The 21,866-nt window shown below is 35.1% G+C and overlaps 2 protein-coding genes across 2 annotated transcripts; one reads left to right on the forward strand and one right to left on the reverse strand.

Moving 5' to 3' along the window:
• Window positions 1-52: 52 nt before the first annotated feature.
• On the reverse strand, window positions 53-2,468 carry LOC6498828 (mitochondrial import inner membrane translocase subunit Tim23). The gene is made up of 5 exons (XM_001965839.4): window positions 2,416-2,468; window positions 965-1,214; window positions 583-865; window positions 345-514; window positions 53-287 (listed from the first exon to the last, which is right to left on the reverse strand). The coding sequence occupies exons 2-5, from the start codon at window positions 1,014-1,016 to the stop codon at window positions 214-216; spliced, it is 579 nt and encodes a 192-aa protein (XP_001965875.2). The 5' UTR covers window positions 1,017-1,214; window positions 2,416-2,468; the 3' UTR covers window positions 53-213.
• LOC6498653 (uncharacterized protein YJR142W) lies at window positions 2,074-20,008 on the forward strand. The gene is given in 5 exon segments (XM_014904638.3): window positions 2,074-2,385; window positions 18,338-18,471; window positions 18,559-18,739; window positions 18,742-19,218; window positions 19,282-20,008. Coding segments are annotated over 5 exon segments (1,044 nt in total). The 5' UTR covers window positions 2,074-2,312; the 3' UTR covers window positions 19,461-20,008.
• The last annotated feature ends 1,858 nt before the right edge of the window (window positions 20,009-21,866 follow it).

Consider the following 21,866-nt stretch of genomic DNA (forward strand, 5'->3'; position numbering starts at 1 on the left):
TGTATTTTCTGAGCCACAACAGATTCGGTATTAAATAGTAAAGCCTAAAGAATTGTAGGCATTCATTGAACCTAAGCTATGTATTTTAATATACAACAAAACCTCTTAATGAGAGCATAGAATATCTATACAAACTGTGTAGATCTATTCATGCCTGAAAAGCTTTCATGATCTACAGGAATTTTGGACTTGAGTTTGTGCTGTTCTCTTGGGCTAACAGATATAAGCAATAGATTGACGAGATGCCAGCCCAATGGCGCCACCAAGTGCACACCTCCGTAGGCCAGCTGCATAAAAATAACATGTTAGTTTTACAAATTATTATAAGGTGATTAAAGACTCACCCGTTGATTTGTATAGAAGTCCCGTTGCAGAGCCTGCAATCACTGTATTGACATGGTCATCTTCCCCACGAACGAACTGCAACAACACTCCACACGCCGAGTAGAGCACCGCCAGAGTACCCAGAGTGTTTGCCGTTCCCGAACCTTGCTTCATAATGTGATTGATTAATCTTTGGGTAAGGAATTTCATTTTATTAGTGAATTGCATTTAAGTGGCTGCACTTAGGGAGTTTCTTACTGTGTTCGCCGCAGTTTCCCTGTCTGATTAAGCGCCTTGGTGACTTTAAAACCATTATAAACCCCCGCAAGACCACCGATTCCACCGCCAATCATTACCGAAGTACCAATCTGAGAAAATGCTAACTCAAAGCGTCCGCGCTGCTTATTAGCGCCCTCAGGAAAGATAAACTCTGGCTGTGCTTGCTGCAAGAATCTTGAATCATAGTTGAGGTACGGCGAAACCGCAGGACTACCAAAAGTGCTCGTAACTGGAGTGTAGTTTGTTGTTGCTCCTTCTTCAACTGCAAAAAAATGGTCATCAAACAGTTTCACAGTATATTAAAAATATGCCTATATAAGAAAATAGTTACATTGCGTAACTAAATTTTGTTCTAGTTTACCAGTTGCCGCGGGCGCCAAAGAGAATGGTTTTCTCAGAAAGTCGTCACTCATTTTTGAATTTGTTTAGGGTGATTTTCCAGGGAAGATATACCGATTTTTATTTTAACAAGCAACCAAATGAAATTCCAGTCGGCTACTCACGAAAGAAACAATGTTTCTCGTGCTCTGCTTACATATGTTTTTAATCTTATCTTTCCCTTGACCTGCTCACAACGTGACATCTGTAGTTTAGCATGCTGTTTATCAACACTGTTAAATAAAAAATATAGTGAAGGCACATATTGATTAAATATTTAGTGGATTATAAAAAATGGCTAGATATTCATATATTGATATAAATTTGTATACGAATACGAAAATGCCAGCCGTAAACCAATTACAATTTCGGCAGTGTGTGCAGCAGAGGCAGTGCAGTGAAATTGACTGACTCGAAACCAACGATTTTAATTTTATGTAAATATATATTTTTATTTTAACATCCTAAATAAAATATTCTTTGATTCATCATTGATCAATCAATCAATCCTCAAACCCATTAGCACTTCCCGCATTTTTTTCTAAGTCAATCCAAAGGTTAAAACTACTCAAATATATTTTTAATTTTATTTCAAAGAATTATGTTATAAAAATTTTATTATTGATGTAAATATTTCACTTCAAACTTTCGTCCCGTGAATTATTTTAATATAATAATATTCAGACATAAGTATTGTATTTTATAAACAATTACTTACTGCCCATTAAAAAAGTGTATTAAAGACGTTTTTATTTATTTAACACTAACTTAAAGTACTGAGATTAAAATACATGTGAGATTATCGCACTATGGTCATAAAATAAATAAATTGTAATTTTATTTACAATTTGGGTAAACAATTTTGGTAAATTTATTTTTTAATGAAGAGTAGTAAAAAAAAACATTAAAAATTCTGTAAAAATTATTAAGTAAATCATGAATTATTAAGTATACCATAGAAGTCTACGTATCTCATTAGATCTATAATGAGATACGTATTATAAATTCCGAGATCGGAGTGAGGCTCCAAAATATAACTTAAATCATTTAACGAAAATAGCTTAAATGACATCACAAATAATTCTTAGCAGCTGACTCGGAATAGTGTTTAACAACGCAAATATACAAGCCACCTAGCACACTTCACGTTTTTCATTTATTCATTCTGTTTTTTACTATTTATTAATGAATTCGCATAACACTCTTTGACTGTGAGCCTAGAAAGATAAATTTTTACCAAAGTGATTTAGCGGATTTTGAAACGGCCGCTGAGTACTAAGAACCTGCGTTTCTATATTTAAATTATTTACTTTAGCTGTATCGACTAACAAATGTCTTTCAACGAAGTTAAGCTTTCACGGCTTTTGATCTTAGCCACGAAGTTTAACAATTTTTATCTGACAGGTAGGCAAAGGTGTATATTTTAGAAAATACCTGCAAATAGGTTTGTATGAATGTGTACGTGTCCAGAATGCAATGTTATCTGCACCTGTAATATACGAGATATGGTAGTTGATTTTATTGATTATTTTTCCTTCGCTGTAGTTTCAGTGTTCTATTTAAGCTTTTGGTTATAATCTACACTAAGAGGTTTATAACTTTTTCTCAAGGTCTGTACTAGCTTTCAGGTCGTGTTAACAATTACCTATGTACGTATATAAGTTCTTATGCAATATTGTTTTTATAAATTCACGGTTTGTTGTATATATTCATGTGTACAAATGACATCGTATGACTACACATATGTTGTGCCATGTTTTGAAGGAAAATATTTTACATTTTCTAATACATACATATATGTACATTATACATACATAATACATACATTTAAAAGTTAAAAAATAAAAGATTTTTATTATATACCGTATCGTACCATAAAGGTAAAAAAATAAAGCAATCTTAAGTAACAGTTTTCAAAACCAACCGTTTGTGACAAGCGCAGCATACTAATATTTGCTTATTTCGTGTATGTATAAGCAAAAATTATACAATATACATATGTATTAAATACATACATACATATATGTAAATATGAGAAACAAGAGTGTTCCTATTGCGGGTGTCACAGGAATAACCGAATTGTAAAGTTCTCGACGTGAAACGAGTTTAAATTGAGCTCGAGACATTCAATATTATACCCTTGGGTAATACCCTATTATATTATAATTTTAGTCAAAAGGGGGCAACCCTAAAGAGTATATATGAATATTCTTGATCAGGATCACCTCCTGAGTCAATATGAGCATGTCCGTTTGTCTGTCTGTTTCTACGCAAACAAGTCTCTCAGTTTTACAGCTATCGAGTTGAAACTTTGCACATATCCTTCTTTTGTTTGCATGCAGTATATAAGTCGGAACAGCCGGGATCGGTCGACTATATCCTATAGCTGCCATATAATTGATTGATCGGAATTTTGGTGTTTTTAAGTTAGAAAGATGGGACTAAGTACGGATTCCATTTTGGGCAAAGTAATCCGATTTGCCAAATTTCATATGGATCGGACGAGCTGTTTTAAGGGGCATGCGCAGTTGGAGCGCCAAAAATAGACATTATTGCCGAATTTTTTTCTCTTAAACTATTTAATTTTTTTTGAAATATTGCTTTATTATGTGAAAGTACGTCATTTTAACTTAAATTTGAAAAAAGAAGTAGAAAATATTGAGCAGTTTCAAAGTTATGCCCCGTCGAAGTGAGGTCCGTCTGAAAAACACGGGTCGCGGTGACCAAGACTGGAAATCTGGATCGTCTGAGAAAAATGAAACGGATTTACATTTATTGAAAGTTTATCTAGTACTTAATCGATGGATATTAAAAAAAAATATTCGACAAAATGGCGACCTATCAAAGTTGAACAATCGTTTTTCGTTAAATAAAGCGGTTGTTTTTCAACTGTAAAAAAAAAGTTTTCTATAAAAAAATCAATCCTTCGTGCTAAAGCATGCTAAATTTCCAGACAATCGGGTCACTAGCTTTCGAGTAAGAGTGGTCACCGATTTCAAAAAAGTAGTTTTGAGAAAAACGTGTTAAAAGTTTCAACTCACTATTACATAAACCGGACGCCCCTACCTTTAAACATGAGTATCTCACAACACATTTCTAAATAGATACACTTTAGGAAATGCAATAAAAAAAATTTGACTTTTTGAAAGTTACAAGTGCGCATGCTCTCTGAAACATTTTTGTTAGAAAATTGATTTGATAGTGCAATTTTCATAAGGATCGGCCAACTATGTACGATACGATATATATATTATAACAGAAACTTCTACCTAACTGAAAGGGTATATCAACTTCAGCTCCGCCCGTACTACTCCATATTTTCTAGTTTATTGCACACATATTATTACATATGCACTAGCTAAAAAAAATAAAAATTGTCAATCAAATATACATACATTTGTGAGTAACGCCAAAATTGGTAGCTCCGCTTATATGTAAGGTTGTCAAAAAAGTCTTGCGGAGTTTTCCGCTCTCTCTTATTGAGTTTTCAATTGTTCATACAATTTTTTTCAATAATGCGATTCAAGTCGAATATCCGTCATTGTTCGATGACGCGTTCCCAACGAGATGCCAACTTCATAATGCCCCTCTCATAGAAGCTCCCATCCCTATTGGCAAAAAACTCGGAGAGCCAATTTTCACAGGACTCTCTTGTGGCCAACTTCAGACTACCAAGCGCGTTCGCCATGGACAGAAACAGGTGGTAATCACTTAGTGCGAGATCCGGACTATACGGTGGATGCAAAAGAACCTCCCATCCGAGCTCCCGGAGCTTCTGGCGCGCCACTAAAGATGTTTGTGGCCTGGCGTTGTCCTGGTGGAAAACTATTCGGGCTCTGTTGATCAAAGATGGCCTCTTCTGCATGAGTGCTGTCTTCAAGCGGTCCAGTTGTTGGCAGTACAGGTCCGAATTGAGCGTTTGGCCATAGGGGAGCAGCTCATAGTGGATTATGCCAATCCCACTAAACACACAGAAGAACCTTCCTGGCCGTCAATCCAGGCTTGACCACCGTCTGGGCCGCTTCACCGCTTTTCGACCACGACCGTTTGCGCCTTACGTTATCGTAAGTGACCCAATTTTCATCGCCAGTCACCATACTCTTCCAAAACGGGTCGTTTTTGTTGCGATTTAGAAGCGATTCGCATGCGTCGATACGGTCAAAGATGTTTTTTGCGTCAATTCGTGTGGCACCCATACATCGAGCTTCTTAGGGACTCCAAGATTCTTAAAATGGTTTATAACGGTTTGATGACTCATGCTTAGCTCTTGACCGAGGCTACGGCTGTTACTGTGCCGGTCTCTTTCGACCTATTCAGCGATTTTATCGGAATTTTCGACGACAGGCCTTCCGGAGCGTGGGGCATCTTCGACCACCTATACACCACAATGAAAACGTTGAAACCATCGTTGTGCGGTTGAAATGGAAACTGTGGAAACTCGGGTCCATAAACTGCACAAATTTTATTGGCGGCTTGAGATGCATTTTTGCCTTTATCGTAGTAGTACTGTAAAATATGCCGTATTTTCCATTTATTTTGCTCCATGATTGCGACGCTATAACTCACGAACGACTTCAAAGAAAAGACAATCAATCAAACACGTGTTAGCGAGTGAAATGAGCTTTTCAAAAAGGTATAGTATGACCTGATGCGACGAATAAAACAAGAAATACGCGCTTTCGGCGCCAACTAGCGAAAATACCGCAAGACTTTTTTGGCAACCTAATATATCAAAAGTTAAGGGGCCATTGGCTCCCAGAGACAATTATAAAAAACATATTTTTTCATTAAAAAATTAGGTTTGGTGTATGTTATTTTTTATATTATGTAGATGTTATGTTTCGAAGAGAATGTTTAGATAGGTTTTTTTTTAATTTTATTTAACATAATTAAAAGGTATTTTAAAAAATGTAACAAAAGTTTCTCATATTTTAGTTTCAAACATCTCAGATTTTTTCCAGGATTGCGAAGAAACAAATAGTGCACACAGACAGGGGAAGGAAGGATGTTGAGGTCTGGTCTGGTCCCATCAATGTCCTTCCAATATAATTAAAATAATACCTTTTATTGGTATATCATTCATTTAGATCACACTCAAGAAATTTTTAATTGTTCGTCTATATAGTTTCTTCTCGCTCACGTCCAAAAACATTTTTACACCCTTGGATACAATAATTTAACGCTACATACGAGATAGAATAGGAATGAGAAAGAGAACAATCTCATTCGGCAGAAGAAGTCTAAATTTAGAAGCGAATACATACATAACATGAAAGGAAAGCTAACTTTGAGCGGAGTCGAAGTTGATATACCCTTGCAGTAAGGTAGCAGGTTAAATTATTATATATATATATCGGATTGTATATAGTTGTCCGCTCCTTGTTAGAATTACATCATCGAATCAATTTTCTAATAAAAATGTTGGAAACAGCCTCAAGCATCTTTAAAAATAGCAAAGTGGTGCCATATTCGATCGTTCAGTTATATGGCAGGTATGAAATACGGTCGGCCGATATTTATGAAATTTGGCAGATCGGATCGGCCAAATATAACATGGCCAAATATAAAAATTATATTTATATATATATATGTATATTAGGGTGGGTCGATTGAAAAATCGCTTAGGCACATATGATTTTCGGATTCTAGGGATCAAAATAAGAAACTTTGCTCAAGAGACCATACCTCTAAAATGAATTCTGATGTCCCTTGTTTTAACGTGTAGGAAAAATTCTGTTTTGACCCATTTAGAGTGCCCCAATCGAGTCCAAATGTATGAACGACCCACTAACTTTGGAGGCCCCCCCCCCGGGGCCCCCAAGGGACGAAAAGGAGGAGAAAAGGCGGTGGGCGGAGCAACAGGTTTTGAGTTTCATTTTCATAGCATACTTTTTAGGTGCTGTGATTTTGTGATATTTTTGTAAGGTAGAATCCCTAGGGGGGTCCCCAGGGGGTACCACTTGTAATGGGTGGATCGACCCTCCAAAGTTAGTGGGTCGTTCATAAATTTGGACTCGATTGGGGCACTCTAAATGGGTCAAATCAGGATTTTTTGGAATTTGACCTTTTGGGTACCTACACGTTAAAACGGGGACATCAGAATTCATTTTAGAGGTACATATCATCTCTAGAGCAAAGTTTCTTATTTTGATCCCTAGAATCCGAAATGAATCCGAATCCCTTACAAATCGAACCGCCCTAATATATATACACAGCTGGCCAAAATAATAAGTACAGGCTCATAAGATTTCTTCTATGTCACGTAAATCTTTTTTGATTACCGTAACGAACCAATTCTAATTTCTTTTATTTTTCTGGCATAATGTTGATTATAAAAATACTTAACATAAGAATATTTCACGAAATCTGTAGAATTTATTGTCGATTAAAACTAAAAAACATAAAAAAGGGTTGGTCAAAAAAATAAGCAATTCTTCAAAGCCTCTAACTTAAAAATAAAAAACATTTTCTCAATTTTTTTTCGTTTTATAGTATTCTTATGCTAATACCCAGTATATCCCCCCTTTTTTTTTAAAACTTTTGTTATCCATTTCGGCATGCTGGGCATTTAATTTACGGCACGTCTCTAAAGGACTTTCGTACCTTGTCTTTGCTGCAATTCTTCTGTATTTTGAAATGTGTTTGTGCCAATCCGACGATTGAGCTCTCCCCATAGGTTTTCTATTGGGTTTAAGTCTGCAGTTTGACTTGTCCGCTTCATAATGTCCACCTTCTTTTTGGTGAACTAAGCCTTGACCAGCTTTGATGTGTGTTTTGGGTCGTTGTCCTGTAGAAAGACCCATCTCAAGGGCATGTCTTCCTCAGCATTATGTCAGACAATATATTTTTATACCCAAATCGGATCTTAGTATCGGTAATCCGATGAATCGGGACGACTCCATGCCAAGAAAAACAGTCCCAAATCATAATGTTTCCGCTTCCATGTTTAACGGACTATTTCGAGTACCGGGCTATTTCGAGAATTCGAGTACCGAATTCTTTGCCTTTGGGTCGACGAAACAAGTCGTACATTATTTCTGGAGTCGTTACCAAATAGATTTTTTTTGTTTTGTCGCTCCATAGGACATTTATCCACTTTTGGAACCCTCTGTTCCAGATCATGCCAAATGATTTTGGGCTAACTGTTTCCTCATCTTTAAATTATTCCCTCGAAGGAGAGGAATTTTTCTGGCTATGCGTCCTTGTAAGCCAGCTTTAAGTCTACGACGAACTGATCTAGACGATATTTCTTGGTCAATATAAGCAGCAATAGACTTTGAAGACATGAAGGGATCTTTTTTTGCAAGTTTTATGATCTGGGTGTCCGTCGATTGAGAGGATTTCTTCTTTCGACCACTAGTTTCGGGTTGAGCCTTGAATTTAAGGGCATTCTGGACAAAACATACTGACCGCCCAAGGCTTTTAGCGATTTCCCGAAGACTTTTTCCTTCTTTTTGCAGATTCAAAGCCATTTTCCTTTCTTCTGTAGTACAATGCTTCTTTTTGCCCATCTATATAAGTTTTTTTCCTGGGAATATGCATGGAAATAATAAAAACCAACATATCTTACTCGAATCTAGCTTTAAACCTTTAAAATTTATCAAATACACAGGTGTACATATTATTTTGACCAGACCAAAATCGCCCACCCAGCAGAAAATTAAGCTTAGTATTGAATACACGAGGTTCGAAACAAATAAACACTATATGTGTATACTTATTATTTTGGCCAGCAGTGTATATATACATAATTAAAAAACATCAAAGTTATCGCATTTCCGATCAATCAGTTATATGCCAGCTATAGGATATAGTTCCGAACTGCAAACAAAAGAATGATGTGCGCTGATGTGAGATTAAAAACTCCTATTTAATTTAAGAAGATATTGTTAAACTACAATAACTATGATAAATTCAATAAAAGCATTTCGAGTTTTTCCTTAAATCCAAAATAAAACAAGGTATGATCTACTGAGTTCAATAAGAAAAAATGTGTGCGTGGAGTCCCTACGCGCGAAAGAAGTGAAACTTCTTAGCGATATTCCAAAAAATGCATATTATTTCGTATAAAAGAAAAATAGCGGGAGGGAAAGGATAAAAATAAGGTGGAGTGACCAACACTTTCTTCAATTCACATTTTATAAATTTATTACAAAGAAAAGTCCAAATCAATGATCATCTCTGGGTTCTGACGGATTCATATCTATAATATTTACAATTGGATTATGATAACTAAAATACGATATGAAATGTCTTACATCTTTTTCCGCTGTAAAATCAATTCAAAATCAAACCATTAAAATTTTTGCCAATCCAATTGATATTAATTTCAAGATGATATGATCCACAAGGTGCATCTGTTATGGACAATTGAAATATTCAAGAGAAACGTACCACCACATAACCTGGAATCCGCTGTGTTATGCGTATTTTCACTGTCACTCATTTTATTGTTTGTTTGAATCACTATTCACTGTACTAATACTACAAGTAGTGCGTCAATATTATATAGAACACGAATTAATTATGGGATACACTTTAATAACAAAATACGAGATAAGAATAAGAAAAAGAATTTTCGACACATAGGACGCTTGATGCACTCACGCATAGGCACTAATATTAGTCTAGGCAGCTGTTACGCGCTACGTGTATCGCCATAGCAGCGCATGCGCCTGGCGATACCTTACTCTCATTCACTCTCTCTCTCTCTCGCACTCTATCTTTCTCTTTTCCTCTTCTCCTTCCGAGTTGCGTTAAGCGTTCAACGCTATTCCCCCTCCACTGGAGCGTTAAACGTTTAACGCAACATTTTCCGGCGTCGTATAAGAAGTTTCACTTCAAAAATCATAGAAGCACAAATATAAATGTAGAAAATCGGAGACTTCAACTTTTGATGAGTATTCCAAAGATATGGTGACTGCTAGATGCCATTTTTGTACCCTTGCAGAGGGTATTATAATTTTGTTCAAAAGTGTGCAACGCAGGAGGATACATCTCCGACCCTATAACCTATAGCTGCCATATAACTGATTGATCGGAAGTTGCACAACTGCAAGGGTATATCAACTTCGGCACAGCCCGAAGTTAGCTTTCCTTTCTTGTTTAATTTGAGTTGGTACACACCAGAGACCTGCATTGAGTATGATCGAGTCGGTTTCGATCAGCCTCGCTCAAACTCGTCGCAACTCAAAAAGTTGTTCGCTACAAAATTCGATCGATCTTCGTGCACAAAACGAACAGTTCGTACATTGATTTGATTGCTCTGGCGTACCGGTTTGATGATCGGAAATGATTGTACAGAAAAAGACAATCGAGTCCAACGATGCAAACGAAAGCTTCAGACATCGATCAAGTTGCGTTTGATTTGATTGTGAGTGAAGCAATCAGATGGAGAATTGCCCTGCGAATATGTGTTTGTGTGTGTATTTTGTATGTACAAATTTGTATGTTGTAACGGAAAAAAGTTTCGATGGGAAAAATAACTAAAAAATCACTTCATTTATTTGCGCGCGAGTTTCGGCTTATGATGAAATAAGTAGATCGGGTTGAATCGAACCATTCGGTATGACCCAACGGTATGAGCGTGATCGATCTGCATGCAAGCAGCATTCCCAATCGTTCTTTGCTGCTCACACAAAGCGTTCGAACAAAGAAAATCATTACGAACCAGGCACGAGTGATTGGAACTGAATGTTCGCTTTGAACACGATTGATTACGATCAATTCATGTTCGTTGAAGCAAAGTTTTGCGTCACAAAAAATCCGAGTTAATGATCGGGTACGATTGAAAAAATTTTGATCGTAGCAGCTCTTTGGTACACACACATTTCAAAAATGATATATGTATACTTAAAACAACACATAATTCAATATATGGTAAAATTTGATTAATTTCTTCTCTTAGGTGTACCGCGCAAAATGTGGGTGATGGAACCCATGTTTGTTCTGGACTTTAGTTCAGAGGTGCCTTAAGGTTATGGAGCAGTAGAAATTTTTCGTGGAAGAAAAGAAAAATAGAAAATTGTCGGCCTGTGTAATCAGCCTTGATTCGCCTGATTCTGAAGTGAAAATCATCCCTGGTTCATACCGGAATTTTAGAGCTGAATCAGTCCTCCGCGCTGAAAATCGTGACCATTCATGTCCCAGAATAAAAACAAATATTTTTTTAAAACCACCCCCTTTTTTGTTACAGAAAATTGGGTGTTTGCAGAAAATTTGTCGTTACTGAAAAGGCGGTGACATAAATTTCAATAGGGAATAGAATCCTATGCATGTGCGTTCCCTTTTAAGCGTAGAGGTCAGATGGAAAAATATGTTTGACGAACAAAAAATGTTATTCTCTTCAGTGCGTACGAACTTTTCTTTATGTTTCACACGGCGGGCCTACTGTTAATCAGCTGCGTTTGTTTAAAATTTGAATTTAAAAATAGATTATGTTAGAAACAAAGATTTAACCGAAGGATGCCAAGCTCCACTTATTACAGAGCAAACTCCAACACCAATCCGATAATTCACAAACATATTTTAGCGAGAGCTTTTTTAGCGGCAAGTCTTTACACTGAACCAAATTATAGTAAAATTTTTAATAGAGAAGAAGAAATAAATAATAAAATACATTACATACATACATTAAAAATTTTAATAAAGACATATTTGGTCTTTATTTTAATGTGCAGAAAGAAAGTCAAGTTCGGGAGTTCCATAAATGTTAAACATGGATAAATTAGTAGAAATTCGTCTGGCCATTTAGAATTTGTAAGCTAGAAATGCCAATGCCAATTACATATATAAAAATTTTGATGCCAAATATATGAAAAAACGACCGGAGGTAACACAAAAAAAGGTGTTTTACTCACAAAAGTTGTTTAAAACAAGAAAGGACGTCTTGATATAACAATGAAACATGAATCAGTGAAACTTGTTTTTGAGCACCAAGTTTCATAGCCAGTTTGGTATTCTTGTTGATCTTTAACATAATAATTAATAGACCTCGGAATTTAGTTAGAGGTTCTAAAAGTAACTTTAGAAGGTACTTTTTCAAAAACCATTTCAAACGCTGATTTTAACAAAACCTGATGGAAAATTTGTTTTGCAATCAATTTCAAAAAGTTATTCATTATTTCATTGACCATCATTATTGCTAGAATGTATGTGTTTTGCATTTTTGTATTTGCATTTTTGAAATGTATGTGTACCAACTAAAATTAAACAAGAAAGGAAAGCTAACTTTGGGCGGAGCCGAAGTTTATATACCCTTGCAGTTGAGTCGCAGTCCGCTAGGTGGCGCCACGCATCTTATATTATTAGATATATAGCGGATCGTATATAGGCGGCCGATCCTTATGAAATTTGGCAAATCAGATTATTTTGTCCAAAATAGAATCTGTATCAAGTCCCATCTTTCTAACTTAAAAAACACCAAAGTTATGCCAATTCCGATCGTTGTATGACAGCTATAGGATATAGTCGGCCGATCCTTATAAAATTTTGTACATAAGATATGTTGATCAAATATAACATCCCCACCCTCTATCTTAAAAAACAACGAAGTTATGGCATTTCCGATCAATCAGTTATATGGCAGCTATAGGAAATAGTCGGCCGATCCCGGCCGTTCCGACTTATGTACTGCCTGCAACAGAAAGAAGGGTGTGTGCAAAGTTTCAACTCGATAGCTTTAAAACTAAGAGACTAGTTTGCGTAGAAACAGACAGACAGACAGACGGACAGTCGGACATGCTCATATCGACTCAGGAGGTGATCCTGATCAAGAATATATATACTTTATAGGGTCGGAGATGTCTCCTTCACTGCGTTGCATACTTTTGACCAAAATTATAATACCCTCTGCAAGGGTATAAAAATGGTATCTAGCAGTTACCATATTCTTGAATACTCATCCAAAGTTGAAATCTCCGATTTTCTACATTAATTTTTGGTCTTCTATGATTTTTCCCCAAACATTTTCCTATGGAAGATTTTATTTTCTTATTGAAATTAGTAGATAATACCATGTTTTAATTTTGGATTTAAGGGAAAACTCGAAATAATTTTTAATTGAATAATTGAATTTATTTTCGTCAATATTTTCGTCAATTAAATTGGAGTTTTTATTCTCATATTTTCAAAAAGCCATGACTATGTATAATTTCTGCAAAGCTTTACTAAACCAGCTGGACTACGTTTTGAACTTAGAAACAGTTTTAGATAGCCATGACTTTTTGAAAATATGTGATCAAAAACTCCAATTTAAACTCCGCCTACATAATTCAATATATTGTAAAATTTAAGTAAAATAAAAATCCTTCGTTCAAGTTCTAGATAATCGTATCTCAAAGACCTGTGCAAAATTTTATCAAGATCGGTTGAGTAGTTTCCGAGAAATCTTGACAACCTATTTCAAAAACACAGTTTTGAGAAAAACGCGTTTGAAGTTTGCGCTCCGCCTATAGCTGACCTCGAGCGTCCACCTTTTCAGGACTGTATCTCCGAAACTTTTATTCCAATCGACTTGAAAATTTGGGAGAATATTCTCAAGATTCTGGAGAATTAAAAAAAAAAAAAAAAAAAAAAAAACGATTTTTTTTTGCCGCCAGACCCACCTAACCCCTTAATAAAAGCTATTCAAGGAGACGTAATTGTTGCAGCACGCTGATTCTGTATTTATTTTGGATCAATCTTTTATAGGATGCATAATTACACATGTTTTAACTTAACTTATGGTTAATAGGTCAATGTTAAAGAAATATATTTCCAAATGCTTGGTCAGCTACCTGGTCCGTTGTCTTAGATTGCCTGGTTTAAGGCTTCAGGTGCCGCTGATATTATTGATTTTGGGCTCTAGTCCGTTTATTCATTTTATCTTGGAATAACTATGAAATCATGGAGGAATCGAATATGCTTTTATAAATTGGTTGCAAAATTACGTTTTAAAATAAAATATTAAAAATGGTGGGATGATAATTTTAGCCTTAATTTGATTCAAAATGCTGAGAAAAGGATAATTGGAAAGAGATTAAAACCTAGTACTAAAATTTCCAAATTTTCAAGGGTTTTGGCTGCTGTGGTACCAGAAATGATCATAGCCTCCGGTTAAGCGGTGTCCTACAAGGACACTACTGATTTTATTATGAAGTATTCTAAGGCCAAATTATACGATGGTACATTATACAGTCTTATACGGAATCCTCATGAGCATTGCTTTCTCACTGTTCGGAGGCGAAGCCTATTCTCCTCTTCCGCAAACCCAGTCCTTACCTGCTGGATAAGAACCAGACCGCCCGAAGGCGTGTCGCCGGACCCTTTCGGGGGGCTTCAGAAAAACAGTCGCCTTCGCACATATTCATGCACCGGAAAAAACTTTATGTGCATACAATTCATACAAATAATTCGGAATGGCGGGGATAAGCGGGGATTTCCTAGAGCGAATACTGGAAAACGCCCAGTCCAGCTCACTCACAAAAAGGGGGCTCAGCCACACACAGTGAACAATGGATGTTTCTGTACATCCCTACGAAAACAACTTGGGGAAATAAACATTTAATACAATCCCACGAAGGCGTCAGGTAAGACCTTAACCAGCAAGGCAGATACACTCGCATCACATCAACCATACAACCTAAGGTTAGGTTAGGTTAAAGCGGTTCTCGGTCTTTTTCTGAGAGAAATTAAGCATAGAAAGCATACATACATACAAAGATCAAAGATATATGTCTCCATTTTCATTGTATAAAATGTGTAGTCTATTTGTTTTATGGTTAGTGGTTCAACTCCACCATTTCACACGCTTTCGAGTCAACAGATTAGTTTCAACAGCCAAGTCGATATAGCCCTGCCAGTCCGCCCCACATTTGGTCTAATCGCCGATATTTTGGCATAAAGTCTGATTAATGTATGCAAATTGGCGGCAACTGAAAGAAATTGGGTTTTAAGGATAATTATGTTTATTTTTGAACATTGTCCGGCCCTTTTCATATTGTTTAGTTGTACGTAAGTATGAGTTCCCTTATGCAATACTTCTTAACATATGGTGAAATGGAATAACAATAATTGGAATAACTTTAATTGTACCGTTTTAGAAAAAATGAATGAATTTTAAAATATAAATTCCCTGAGATTTTGACAAAAATTTGACTGATGTAATTCACAGTATTCCAAATTAAACGGTTATATCAATAAAATATTAATATGGTAAAATTCGCTTTTCGCTTTTTGGGTTTTACTGCTTTATGCAGGTATGTTATACGATTTTTCATGTAGACTCCTTTAATATCTACGTATTTCGTTTACAATTTTTGGAAAACATTTTTTTATATCGCCAGATTAGGAGAGTATTTAGAATAAAATTTGATGCCAAATTATTAAATGCTTTATTTAAATCATAAACCACAGTTCAGCCGTATCGGAAGAAGGATCTAAAGGAGGAGATAGGCCGCTAACGATAACCCGACATATCAAGGGTTGCTTTTGAATCCTGTTTATAGTCTTTTGCTTTCTATTTCTGTCACTGCATTTATGTCTCACCCCATGTTCTTGGTGTAGCCGGTTTTTATACCCTTGCAGAGGGTATTATAATTTTGGTCAAAAGTGTGCAACGCAGTGAAGGAGACATCTCCGACCCTATAAAGTATATATATTCTTGATCAGGATCACCTCCTGAGTCGATATGAGCATGTCCGTCTGTCCGTCTGTCTGTTTCTACGCAAACTAGTCTCTCAGTTTTAGAGCTATCGAGTTGAAACTTTGCACACATCCTTCTTTTCTTTGCAGGCAGTATATAAGTCGGAACGGCCGGGATCGGTCGACTATATCCTATAGCTGCCATATAACTGATTGATCGGAAATGCCATAACTTCGTTGTTTTTTAAGATAGAGGGTTGGGACTTTCCACACATGTTATGTTTGACCAACATATCTTATGTACAAAATTTCATAAGGATCGGCCGACTATATCCTATAGCTGTCATAGAACGATCGAAATTGGCATAACTTTGGTGTTTTTTAAGTTAGAAAGATGGGATTTGGTACAGATTCTATTTTGGGGAAAACAATCTGATCTGCCAATTTTCATAAGGATCGGCCGACTATAAACGATCCGCTATATATCTAATAAAATAAGATGGGTGGCGCCACCTAGCGGACTGCGACTGAACTGCAAGGGTATATCAACTTCGGCTCCGCCCGAAGTTAGCTTTCCTTTCTTGTTAAATATGTGATGGGAAAAATAGACGATGTTTTGGATATACTTGCCCTTATACTGGTAGTTTCAACGTTCCCAAGATGAAACGTTCTAAAAATATCGTCATATGGATTTTTCACTGTGCTCACAAATTTTAGTTATTAAGGGGAGATAGATATTTTTTTATTTTTTTGGTCCTAATCAGAATATTTCATTATGACAAAAATAAAAATCCGAAAAAGCTAGAAATAATATTAATTAAATAAGATAATCCAAATAAAAGTTTTGATCGATTTAGATGTTAACTCGTTAGTTTCAAACCCCACCAGTCGAGAACTCTAACTAATGGCTATCTCATGTTATTTGTTGCCTGGACAATTTTTTAACTTAAATTGTAGCTCTGTTTGTATGAGATGTCCTATTTATGTACTGTATAATCTTTGGTTCCACATATCTTGTAGATGGCCATGACTCTTCGAAATAATTTTCATAAAAAATGTGAGTAAAAATATACTATTGATTCCGTAAAACAAAAAATTAATATTTTTTTATATGCAACCCAGTGTCTGTGTTATTTTATAACCTTGCCAGAGTATTTTATTTTTGGTCAAGAGTGTGCAACGCTGTAAAGGAAACATCTCAGACCCTATAAACTATATATATTCTTGATCAGGAACACCTCCTTAGGTTTTTCTTCAACTTAGAAAAATTTTTGGCGCTACAATCAGGCCGGAATCCAGTCTAGTGTTAGTGTTCTCGGCTGGTGTGTGGAGTAAAACAAGTTCAAATCGAGCCACAGTTACCCTCTTTTTTTTGTTTTTAGTTAATTAATATTATATCTAGATTGATTTTTAGTTGTGTCAAAATGATATCAATTCCTATAAGTAAAAAAAATAAACAAAATTTTAAATATCGTCTTAACATCCGAAACTTGTGACTTCATTTCGTGGTGTCACCCGCGGCAAGAATGATAACGTATGTCAGCGGGTTTCACGACTGAATTCCAGGCAGATCTGAAAGGGAAATTTTATTTAAGAGAGGGAGAATTATATTTTAGAAATTTACATCTATGGAACGTTAAAACGTTAACATCGACTATATCATAAAAGAACATAGAGATCAGCAATCTCGTTTACTATCTTTACTCTTTTATTACTTATACTTATATACTAGACTCATATTTATACTTATGCTTATAATTTTTATACCCTTGCAGAGGGTATTATAATTTTGGTCAAAAGTGTGATTGATCGGAAATGGTGATTTTTAAGTTAGAGAGTTGGGACTTTCCACACATTTTATATTTGTCCATCGTATGTACAAAATTTTATAAGGATCGGCCGACTATATCCTATAGCTGTCATAGAACGATCGGAATTGGCATAACTTTGGTGGATTTTAAGTTAGAGAGATGGGACTGGTACAGATTCCATTTTGGGCAAAATAATCTGATACGCCGAATTTAATAAGGATCGGCCGACTATATCCGATAGCTGCCATATAACTGAGGCGATCGGAATTGCAACAACCTTGCTATTATTAAAGATGCTTGGGGCTGTTTCCATCATTTTTATTAGAAAATTTATCTGATGGTGCAATTCTAATAAGGAGCGGACAACTATATACGATCCGATATATACCTATATATAATAATTTAACCCGCTACCTAACTGCAACGGTATATCAACTTCGGCTCCGCTGGAAGTTAGCTTTCCTTTCATGTTTCATATAATATTTAATACAACTGTGAAAAAAGTTATTTAAAAAACGAGCGGTAAGATCGATTCTTATTGCCCTCTTGCTAATTCCGCTGAAACTGAAACATATTGAAATAAAAATTTGGACGCCAAAAAATTTGTACGCTGTCGTGCATACATACACATAGATGCAAATAATTTTAATAATAGAAGTGTATTATGCATGTGCGTTCTCCCTTCACCAACAAGCTCAAAGCTTAAATCTATCCCATCTATGTATTGTATAATATTTGATCAAAGTCATATACATAGTAATATAGTCAAAGTCAATAGTATAGTAAAATCTCGACTATAACCATCCTAACTAGAATTAATTTACCTTAGCTAATTTATTTAGGTAATACGACCAGATATTTCCCGTTCCAAAAATTAAAGATTATTATTAAAAATTTTTAAAATTTCAATATCATCAATACAGGTTTTAATAAAGGCGATATTCGTCCTTTTGTGGTTGAGGGTCATCAAGTGGGTCTGATCAAATCTGATGTTCTTAAACAGCTGGTAAAATATCCTGAAGTATTTTGCATAAGAGATTGCGAACAAACTAAACAGGTAAGTCACTTTACAAAATTTTACAAACTTTGTTTTATTTGGTTCATTTTGTTTAATTATAAAAAGAGAATTGTCTTTTTTTTCTAGGGCTTAGTGGAGCTTAATCCAGCTTTTCGGGATTATAATGAACGCACTGAACAACTTGAAAAGGTATTACGTGACCTTCGCTCAAATGGATTATTTCCAGCTTTACAGGGTTGGCGTGACGAGTATTTTGAAGTAAAGTCCGAGCATAGGGCACTTTTAAAAATGGAACGTGCGGCTACGCCGCTTTTGGGGTGCGCAAGTACGGCGTCGACATAAATGGCTACGTTAGGCATCCAACCCAGGGACTATGCATTTGGCTTCAACAAAGATCCAATACAAAGGAAACATGGCCTGGCAAGTGGGATAATATGGTAGGTGGTGGGCTTTCCGTAGGGTTTGGCATTAAAGAGACTGCAATCAAGGAAGCTGCTGAGGAAGCATCGATTCCAAAAGATTTAGTGAAGAACTTGGTATCGGCTGGATGTGTCTCTTTTTATTTTGAAAGTCGTCAAGGTCTTTTTCCAAATACTGAATATGTATTTGACTTGGAGCTGCCTTTAGATTTCATTCCTCATAACGCAGACGGTGAGGTTCAAGCATTCGAATTGCTTCCAGCCAAAGAGTGTGTGGAGCGTCTTTTTACGCCAGATTTTAAAACTACCTCAGCGCCGGTAGTAATTGACTTCCTCATACGTCATGGTCATATAACGGCAGATGATGGTGAGTATAAAAAAGTTCAAAAAAAAAAATTAAGTAAAAAATGTATACATTCAATCATTGCAGTTGTGGACTTCACACAAATCGTGGAGCTTTTACATGTGCCCTTACAATCTCTTTACACATATAAGTCGCGCATGGAACACGCCCAGAAACAAAATAAGAAGATATTATGTAGCGAGGACAAAAACTGCAATTGTGCAAAGCCGTTAGAGAATGGGGGCATAAAATCGCGCCATAATTGAAAATAATTGTAGTCAGAAATAGACCGAAAAAAGAGGGAATGCAATAATAATTAAAGTAAATAACAAATAACCGAAAAAAGAGGGAATGCAATAATAATTAAAGTAAATAACAATAGTATTACTAAAAATAATATAAATAACTATGATGTTAACTACGAACTACACTACTTAAGGCGAGTTTAATTTGTAATGTCGATTATCAGTAATATTTAAAATTTCTGGTAATGAAAATACTTATTTGAATTTCAAAATTATTACACTATATAACCTTTTAATTATTTGCAAATTTTTTATATATACATTAATTATAAATATTTTAGGGATAATTGTTGCATGCTTGTTATTTCCATTTGACGTTACATTCTTGAATTTTTTGTAAAAATAGACTTATAGACACATATACATATAAAAATAAAAATTTAAAATAGTTTTAACTATAAAATAAAACTGAATACTATTGCATACCAAAGTGCTCAATCTATCTATCTATAAATAATCTAAATATTTATAAATAATAAAAAAATCTAAAAATAATTTTCTCCATAAAAGAAATTGTTTGTATGTATTAATTTTAATTATAATAAAATTTGAGGATTTTATAAGGATACACGCAAAGAAAGGAAGGCTATGTTCGGGCGGAGCCGAAGTTGCACCTAAGTAGCATTTTATATTATTAGATATATATCTGTACTAGCTGACCCGGACACGCGTTGCTGTGACTTTTTCACACAGATGGTATTTGTAAAAAAATATGGTGATCTCCTTATTTGAGTTTCGACTACTATACATTTTAGTACAATGAAATTATTTACGAACAAAGACGAAAATGTGGATGTTGGTATACAAATTCACTGAACTGAGATTTGATGGGAAGTACACAATTACAGTAAACAGAATTAATTAAAATGTTCTTACACTTGATATTAAGCAGAAATCAATAGGTACAAAATACAAATTTATCAGATTTTTCATTCTATTTAAATTTATTACAAATAAAGTATATTACAGTATAACATAGTAAATAATATGTGACGCTTTAACTGAGGTAGGCAAGGCAGACAGTCTTAAAATTTTAAACATTAATATCTATTTTTTTGAAGTAAATACTTTCAATTTAAATTTACTTTTAAATACTTTCAATTTAATTTAACACAAATCGGAGCACAATGTTTTTGGGTAACCTGTCTTTACCTAACACAAATAGATTCGACGGTTTCCCAACACGTGAACACGCAATATGCATATATGTAGTTGCCCATGAGAAAAACATGGATTTTTCAAATCTAAACCACAAATGGACATTGTTTGACCTTGAGATTTATTTATGGCGGAAGCTAAACGAATTGAAACTGTAGCCTTTTGAAGGGTATGGTAGAATCGGATGGTATCATCGGAATACGTGGCAGCAGGACCACTTTTCCTTTAAACTTTCCAGCCAAAATGGTTGCTTCAAGAATTTTTTCGGTGATCTTTTCCGGTGAAACGCGTACCGTTACATGATTGAGGTGGATTCAAATTACGGAGGAGAGTAATAGGGGAACCAATCTTTAATCGAAGATTATGTGGTGGCATTCCAGGGATATCTAATGAATTTAAAAATTCAATCGGTTAATTTTCACTTTCATTTTCATCAATAACAGTATCGATTGTTTAAAAGACATCAGATCGCCTGGTAACAACTGTTGTATCTGGAAGTTAATTTCGTCAACATCAACGTTTTTGGCTGCCAAAATCGCCCGTTGATTAAGCCATTCATGATTCAAATAATTATTCTGTATCCTGGAAAGTACTCTGAATCAATTCATTTTTATCCTGAACAACAGTGCAAAATTTGTCTGGTAGTTTAATGCATTGCGTATTTTGTTGCAGTTCTATTTTACCGTTCCCAATATCTAGTTATAATATGAATTCAATTTACACTTCAGTCTAAGTAACACGTGGCCGGCTATGCTAACACCAAAAATTTAAAAAGTGGAAATAATTGAATTATACGGTATTTCGTTCACTACAAAATAAATTTAATTATTTTATAGCGTCAACAACACGTGGTAATTATGCTGTTAAAATGTAGCTTATATGACACGTTCGTTGATTTACCATAGCAGCGTCATCTATTGATTACTTACTCAACCCAGTCGTAAGGTAGAGACATCTGTTAGAATCAGTTGGAGTTAACAAATAATTGTGACTGTCAAATAATAGAAGACAAATAATTAGCAATAAAATAAAATTGCGACTATAATTTGAGATCTAAACTATCCTATCTCTCAAGTTGGATCGAACTGCACATGGTGTGCGAATTTTATTATAATCGGTTAAGTGGTTTAGGAAGACAAAGTATTGAAGACAAACATTGTGACACGAAATTTATATATATAGCATATTATATTATTAGATATATATCTG

Source organism: Drosophila ananassae, chromosome 3R (assembly GCF_017639315.1).
Source record: "Drosophila ananassae strain 14024-0371.13 chromosome 3R, ASM1763931v2, whole genome shotgun sequence".
NCBI classification, from domain to species: Eukaryota; Metazoa; Arthropoda; class Insecta; order Diptera; family Drosophilidae; genus Drosophila; species Drosophila ananassae.

Excerpts from the sequence above, each read along its gene's own strand:
- LOC6498828 (XM_001965839.4), bottom strand. The coding sequence starts at position 1,016 with ATGAGTGACGACTTTCTGAGAAAACCATTCTCTTTGGCGCCCGCGGCA. Across the intron at positions 515-582 it reads GGGAAACTGCGGCGAACACA|ATTAATCAATCACATTATGA; the intron begins GTAAGAAACTCC and ends CCTTACCCAAAG. Across the intron at positions 288-344 it reads ACTTCTATACAAATCAACGG|CTGGCCTACGGAGGTGTGCA; the intron begins GTGAGTCTTTAA and ends ATTTTTATGCAG.